The sequence below is a fragment of the Stegodyphus dumicola genome, chromosome 2 (genome assembly GCF_044657685.1).
Source record: "Stegodyphus dumicola isolate Sdum_Otavi_A_Nest chromosome 2, ASM4465768v1".
NCBI classification, from domain to species: domain Eukaryota; kingdom Metazoa; phylum Arthropoda; class Arachnida; order Araneae; family Eresidae; genus Stegodyphus; species Stegodyphus dumicola.
The window spans coordinates 190,088,003-190,096,895 of NC_140769.1; the positions used below are offsets into that span (position 1 = coordinate 190,088,003).

Here is an 8,893-nt window from a genome sequence, read left to right on the forward strand (position 1 = left end):
TTTAAGGGAAACTGGCTCGTATCCACGTTACACATGGGGAAATCACGAAAACGCACATGCAGCCAGCCCGTTCGCCGGGACTTGAACCCAGGATCGAACTACCAGTGTTCAGCATCTTTTACCGCTCAGCCGCTGGTGGGCTCATTAATTATTATTAATAATATATTTAGGCACAGTATTTCTTTTAAATTCATCTTCTGATTTTAAATCTATTTTGAATTTTCAAATCATAATTTTATCAAATAAGTTACTGAAAATGTAGTCACAATCTCACTCTATCAAATCCGAAAGTTGAGTTCAAGGATGGACAAACTATGGCCAGTGAACAGCTACCTGTTTAAAGCTTCTATACAGATATATATTATTCTATTCAGAAAATTATCAAAATATATTTAGGATTTTACTATGCAATACATAATGTATATTGTAAATATACATTCATTTTTGTTTTGGCTATACAATGTATACTGTATTTGTATAAATAAAACGTAAAGGAATATCACGTGATTTGTGCATAACATGAGTTCACATAGATATCTGTTATCTCACTTCATTGACATGTATACTGTGCTCATCGACTTTGTTACATCATGAACACAGATAAGTATAACAAGATTTAGATCTCCCGCTGAAAATTCCCCAGAAAGCGAGAATTACTGATAATGTAACGAAATGAAGAAAGGTAATCTTTTTTTTTTTTTTTTTTTTTTTTTTTTGAACGTGGAAATTTTAACTATTTTCAAGTGGTCTGTTTAAATTTCCATTGAACATTAAATCTGTGCTTGATGTAACCATGAGGCTTGGGAATAGTATTCAATCTTGTTGATGTACCCACAGGGAATTACGAGATTTACTTAAGTCCTTAAAATCTGAATACTTGCATGTGCTGTATTACACAAAACAAAAGTAAGATGGCTTAGTGCAAGATGTGTTTTCGAGAAGTTTGGCAACTGATTAACTCATTGTTCTGTAAAGTGTGAAATTTTAAAATATATAGCATCAATTAATTTAGAAAGCAATCACAAAAAATCAGAGTCATATTTGCAAATTTTCACAGGACTAGTAAGTGATTAGTCACAGGATATAATTTATATTGATACAGCATGGTTTTCAACTTAGCATTTTTCACATTTCTTTGTCATATGAACAATTTAAATGTCAAAATGCAATAGTTATGAAGATAGCCTGAAAAAGAAACCTGCATTTTGAGTCTGATTTTGAGTTTAAACACAGATTTCAATGCAATTCAAATGTAACTAGAAATTTTCAGCATGCCTTGCAATATAAACTATGAAGCCGTGAGACCACATTTGCAACTTGAAGTAATTTAGTTACAGTCTAACAATCACTTGAAGCAGTTGTTTCTCAGTGTTCCAAAATTACAGTTGTTCAAATCATTATATAACTACATATACATGGGAATAACAAAAAGTAGTAAAATTTATCACTGATCTGCGCACGTTGGTTGACTTTTTTTGACGATATTCTTAGCATATGCTAAGAACATGATGCTGTTACAAAATGCTGGTTATCAAAATTAATCTCCAAAACAGATAACTTATTTATTTTGATAATTTCAAAATATTTTTCTATTCAACTACATAGAGATAATCAAATGAAGAAAATTCCCAAAGCCTGTGGAAACTATCCAACATTACAAAAAAAAAAAATCATAAAACAACAGTCTCCTATTCAACTTATATAAACAAAGTAATTGTTCAACTTTACACAATCCTAAACAAGTCTTAACTGAAGACTAACTTTATATCTCTGGTCAGTGCAAAGTTTTGTAAATGCGTATATTACAAATATTTTCAATAACACATTAAAAACACTTAAAAATAAATAGCAATGTCTCCGTAAAATAATGAAACAAACATGAATGCCAAAGTGAAGACTAGATGTCATGCCATAGTCATTTGAAATAAATTGTATTGACACACATTTCACTTTGGAAAGAAGAAAGTCCATCTCTAAAAAGATGTTTGGAAATTTATAAGAAATGATCAGCAAATTTACCTTAAAATGGACATAAATCAAAGCTGTATACATTACTGCATTTTAGAATATCTAAAATGAGAATGAAAAAAGCAATATTTTCATTAATTTTTAGGAAATAGCATATGCTGTTGACAAATTCATATGTAAACTAGGATAATTCTAGTTCCAGGATATCGCTGAAATTATTTCTCCTTAAAACAGATGTGGGAAAAAACCAGCACTTGCAGCATTCTAGACCTTTCATCAGGCCTGACGAAATTAAACGCAGCAACATCATTTTCTTCTGAATGATGCATTCAGGTGTATGAGAAAGGCAGATGAAACACTTCTCAGAATGTTGTATCATAAATGAGTCGTAAATGCTTTGCTTATACAGTCAAAAGTCGTTAATCCGGACTCGTCGGGACTTCGGCGATTCCGGATTATCGATTTTTCCGGATTATAGATCATCAGTTTAAATCTGGTAAGATGGCATGCAGAAATTACAAAATTAAAAATATGAAACCGTAATTTATGAAATAAAGAACAATTATGAACTAAAGGGTATCAAAATTTACAAAAAGAAAAAGCTTAATATTTATTTGTTTACTTTATTAAACATTTCCTTCAATGTAAGTTGCTTTGTTTCATGTGATAATACTTTCTCTTTAATTCTATTAAACAGACATAATTTCTTGTTTAGTTACAAAGTTCCGCTGTCCAAGTCCTATAATTGCTGTGTTGAGAATACCGACTAATTTGTCAATCGAAATGTTTTCGTTTTCAATAACCTCTGGGTCACTTACTTCACTATCGGAAGCGAATTATAATGACGAGGAACTTGATTTAAATCATATCAAAGACGGAGATGAAATACTACACTTAGTACGGAATTATAAACCAAATAAAATAAAAACATCTGCCCTGAAGATAAGGATAGTGCTGACAGATCAACTTCCAATCCGCGGCGTGAAATTGATAAACAGATTTCGGATTTCAAAACATACTTTCGCTTTGTAGATACAAATTACATATTAGTAAATATATATCAAAAATTCTATTTGACATAATCTTTCTAATCTATCATAATTTAATAATGACGTTTCTGCCCCCCCCCCCCTCTGCCGCAGAGCAGCGTGAAATTGATAAACAGATTTCGGATTTCAAAACATACTTTCGCTTTGTAGTAAATATATATCGGAAATTCAATTTGACATAATCAAAAGTTCAAGCTTACTTTTATAAAATTGCTCTAACAGTCTGCAAAAAATAATAAGCCGGATCCAATTCGAAGATTAAGGAACAACGCAATCTGCAACATTAACTGAATTAGATAACTTTAGCTTAGCCTATTACTTCGTTACACATTAAACGCGCATGCGCAGAAACATATTCGCAGCCGTAAGAGTCTTACGCGCTCTCATAAACGCCTGTGCGCATGCGTAAACGCGACGCATGCGCAGAAAGTTTGTAGCTTTGAGGTCCGGATTATAGATCATTCCGGATTATGGGTGTCCGAATTAACGACTTTTGACTGTATTATGCCAAGCAGTAATAGCTTTAGGAGCCATGACAGTGTGATGGCCCAAGTACTGAAGTACTTTTGAGTACTGAAGATTCAAACTAGGGTCAAACTACCAGTATCCAGCAACTGTATTGCTGAACTGCTTGTGAACTTGAACAAAAGTATGAATATCTTGTTAGTGAAACCCATAACGTAAGAAAAATGGCACAGTTGATAAAATGTTCAAGATTAATGGTCGATTTTGTTATGAATCCCATGGTTCTGACATGTTTTAAATATACTCCTTCCACGTGGATAGAAGCTGAATGATCATTGTCCTGCTTACTACAGATATAACCTTTCAATGTATAATCTGAAGGAAAGTTTAGGTTATTTGAATATGGCAAAGCATACCAGCTGTTAACCTGAAGAAGGATGCCTTTATGAACATTCTAAGGGAAACTGGCTTGTATTTGCATTACATATGAGGAAAACTAGAAAAATCAACCATGCAGCCAGCCCTTTAACCATGATATGAACACACATCAAACTACCAGTATTCAATGGTCTTAAGCACTAGTAGGAAAAATCTAAAAAAATGCTTGCAATATCATGCAATCAGAAATTCATTAAATGTTGCACAGCAGGATTACTTTTTCAAGTGTGGAGGATGAGAATACTTAATTTTGTTTTGTTTATATAGGTATTTGGTCATGGTATTATTCATTACATATATTCTCTGTTGTTCATAACAGATACTAATATTTTAGTACATTTAAAAGTGTCTTTTTCATTAAGTGCTTTGCTTGTCAATATTCCCAAAATTGTGTTTCATATGTTAAGTGCTACTGTACATATAATTGATTAATGGATTCATTACAGAATGATACATTTCAAATTTCCATTTTATGCAAGCAATTTTCAAAGTTATTTTTTGAATTTACTTGCTGATAGCTTAAAATATTTTATTTTGAAACAACTGTCTTTTTCACAATAAACTGGACATTGCCAAGAATCTTCAATAATATTCAAATCCTTTAGAGTAGCATTGTAAATAAAACTATAAGAACATTATACATTTTGTTATCTTTCAAAAGTCAAACTTTGATTAATTACTCAAAGCAGTGGTTTACTAACTTTGATGACCAATAAAAAATCTAATTTTTTTTTTTTTTTTTTTTTTAAATCTCATCTCAGAGAACCAATAATACTTTTTTTTATTCATTATTACTTCTTTATTTCATTCTAATCATCTATCATATATAAACACCTAGCATCTTCTGAAAGGTAATTGCTAAGATACATTAAAAATATGTCAAATTTTTAAGCATGAAAAGTGATGTAATTCCTATTATTTTAGATAAAAATAAGAGTAATAAAAATAAAAACTTTAGTTAAAACCTTATATTATTGCGGACCACGTTAATCATGTTTTAGGGCTCGGGTACCCTATGGTTCTGAGTGTTTAGTCTTTTAATTATTAAGAACACAGTCATACTACTCTAAACAGGCGTGTTACCAATTATCAATAAGCCCCCCCCTCCACCGCAATTTCACCTGCTCATCCGGTAGTGATGCACCACCAGCCAGCGGCAAAACGGAGCACGCACAGAACATACGAGAACAGATTCGTTGTCTAAGCGTTTGAAGAATCAGGTTGCTACCTACGACCACCGAATTCGCCGGGTTACCAACTTTGAACTGTTATCGCCAATTTTGACGATGTTTACATTTAACGGATCCTCTGCGGAAGTGCTTCCAAAAATTAAATTTTAAACAGGATGTACACAATGAACTTTCAAGTTTTTCATATCAAAACCAGTCTTTGTACAGCAATGGCATAAATAAGCTGCCTGTAAGATGGCAAGACATTGTAGATAATGGAGGAAAATATATAATTGATTAAATTGTTAATTTGTGTTTTTTTATATTTAAAAATTTAGCAAAAAAATGTGCAAAAATTTATGGACTGACCCGATACTATATACAACTCCAAGATTAGGAACTGCTGGGGTTTTAACAATTCTAAATTTTAGATCATCTATTTAAATCTAGTAAGATATTTATACAAAGCAACATTAGGATATCCTTTATTGTTTAGGTCAGAGAGAAAATTATAATCCCCCACAACCGTTCAAAGCCTGAAAGTGTGACCCTGGCTAACATCAATACAAGGTTCCTTTCATTGGCCAAAGTGCCAATGAAACTGTTCCTAACTTATGTTTCAATGCAACATGCAGGAATATCAGTTAGTTGAGAAAAATCACATTTACCCCACACAAGGTTCATATCATTAAGGAAGCAGGTATTTTAATCAATATTCTTCATGCTTAGATTCTTTTACATCAGTTTATTTACTCATTTTTTGGATGGTGGTTCAAATATTGGATCCCGGGATTTCAGACTTTGCACCGTATTACTTCAAAATATGGATAAAATACTAGGAGAGCCCACACCCTTGGCAAAAAATCTCGGAAAGTGCACACTGCTTCGCACATTTCTCAAAATTGCCAACTTGAAAATAACAAACAAGTCAAAGAATTGCACAAACTCAGTATCCATGTACACATCGACCTATTTTCACTTAAAAAAACATCAGAGAATTACACAAACTTGGCATCGTACACTACCTTGACTTTGTCTATGTACACATCGATATGTGCCATAACCAAAATCATTGGTGCCAAGAGTGTGGGATCTGCTAGGATCCAACCCGAAGTATGTTAAAACAATTTTTTTAGGACTGTAGAAGCTAGAACACTTTATGAGAGAATGAAATAATTGTTTAATATAGATTTTATATCAGTTACTTGCTTCTCGAAATAATGACAGCGAGAACTAATATTACACTTTTGCTTATATCATAAAAGACAAATTTATAGAAATTCAGATACTTTATTGCATGTTACTTGACTGTTAATAGTCACATAAATGTTTACATAATATTATATACTTCACAAACAGTCAACTTCTACAGGATATGACAGGTTTTCCACAATTTTGAAGGTTTTTCTTTAAAGTAATTCATAAAGTACTGCAGTTAGGATGAAGGAACCTAGTTTATTTAACACTTCTAGTATGCTTAAATATTTAATTATTACAAAATGTTCTTAATTACTGAGGTTATTAACTAAGATCGTGCATACTGCAATATATCAGATTACACATTGATGACAGTGATAAGCTGAACTTTAAAAATAAAGTTTATAGCATATATATTATGAATGCAATTTTATAATTTACATGTAATCAGATAGAAATATGGCAATGCGTACAGAATTGTTTTCATATAGAAGAATTTTAAATCAACTCAAAAAGATACAGTTAATTATAGTTACTAAAATTTATATCATGACATTCACAGAAAAAAAAAATAGCTTTTCAAACAAATGTAAAAACATTCAAAAAATGTTTCACTTTCATTTTTTTTCAATAACAAATTTAAAGTTAGAAGTTAGAAAAAACGGCAAAAAAAATCCAGTCCGGAGTTTTCGTATTAGGCTAAAATGTAGTAATAAAATACATAATGAGAAACTTGACAATTTAAATACAACATACAAATATATGGCTATCTATTCTTTATGTACACGTCCTGCGATGAATGCAGAAACTGCGTTTGCTACCCTATGCACAACGGTAAATGACCGAAGAGGCTGACTGTAATTCTGCACTTCACTGTCAAATGTAATAGCACTGCTTACAACATAGATAGGAAACAAAGCAGAAAATATGCATACACTGTTAAGATATGAACTTGCACATGATGACACTAGAGCTAAAGGCAATCCATACCCTATAAAGTAGGGCCACTTTGCGTCAATATAGAAGAGGCGCTTTTTAAGAGGCCATCTCATATGTACCCATTTGTATTCAAAAGCATACAAGGAATATAAAAGTGACATGTGTAAATTTGATATAAAATACTGAAGTACTTTAGGTATGGGTAACAAGTACACAACGTACGCTTGTGTGAAAAATAAAAGTTGAACGAAAGCACTTAACGCTTGATCACTCACAGAATACGTAAAGCTAAAAGGGGTTTCTTTTTTCATTCGAGTATCTTCATACGTTAAATCTGCAATTTCTTGATACCAAGAATAATTTAATAGTCTGCTAATAAAAAATAACGGCACAATCCAACATATGAAGAACATTAAGTACATAAGTTTTGGTAACCACCATAGCGCTTTAATTTCATCCATATCTAAAAACAGTCCAAAATATCGGCCAGAGAAATTAAGAATGCAATATTCAAATAACCAATTCGCAGCACAAAATAAAACACCAAACATAACACACTGCATTAAAATATCCAAAACATTGCCACTTTTGTCCTCTCTCGTCTGCTTTGCAACAGATTTTGTTGAATAATTTTTACTACCCTTTCGCAAATTCCAGAAAGCTATTACAATATTACACATAGAATCTTTCACACCACGTAACATTAAAAATATAATAGTCTTAGCGGCCTCCATAATTCAGAATTTTATTGCTAACATACACAACTAAAAAACTTATGCATTATTCCACACTCTACTACAGCAAGTAGGACAGAAGACAGGAAAGAATTACGCATGATATGAATTGAAATGAAGTGAGGATGAGTCTTGTCTAACGACCACGGAGTATCATCTAACCAATTAATGTGTTCCTTTGCCCACAGTAGTTTTTTTTTTTTTTTTTTTTTTTCCCGTTGCTGAAAATTCAGATAAGGCTTTTTTCGTTGGATTCTACCTCTCAGTGCAACATCTGTTAATCTTCTCCTGATTGATCTTGAACTGACAGAAACACCAGCATCATTCAGATCACTTCTGATGGCCGCTGATGACATTTTTCTATCTTGGAGACATAGTCTTTTTATTCTTCTGTCATCAATAGATGTGGTGCACCTTTTTCGGCCTTTTCCTTCTTTGTTTTTTATTGAATTTGTCTCCTGATATCGTAAACAAAACTTTCGGACACCAGATGTAGTCCCTGAACCACCCACCTGTCTTGCAATTTCAGATAGGAAAGACCACTTTCTCGTAACACAATAATATTACATCTCTTTCTAGGTGTCCAATCTACTCTTTTATTTCATGTCATTGCTTCTTGACTAAATATTAAAAATTTTTTACAAAAATTCCTACTTGTAATTGCAGTGTATGAAAAACAGGTCCTCCTTCTACAGAACAAAGCAAAATAATGAATTGTTTCAAGTGTAAACATGCTGTCAGCTTCTACTGGCAGTTACTAACATTTGATTGGTTCTCAGAACAAGAACAATGATTGGCCAGGAAAGCTAGACTTTAGAAACCACTTCATAACTGTGTTTTTTATTTATATTAAAGTACATATAACTTTTTTTGTATTGCAAATAATTGAATTTTGTGTTTTGTATTGAATTCAGTAATAAATTCTCTTTAAAAT

General features: G+C 32.1%; 1 protein-coding gene across 1 annotated transcript; it reads right to left on the reverse strand.

Moving 5' to 3' along the window:
- Positions 1–6,359: 6,359 nt before the first annotated feature.
- On the reverse strand, positions 6,360–8,057 carry tank (EI24 domain-containing protein tank). The gene has a single exon (XM_035361591.2). It carries the CDS (start codon positions 7,957–7,959, stop codon positions 7,057–7,059), a length of 903 nt encoding a protein of 300 aa, XP_035217482.1. The 5' UTR covers positions 7,960–8,057; the 3' UTR covers positions 6,360–7,056.
- Between the last annotated feature and the right edge of the window lie 836 nt (positions 8,058–8,893).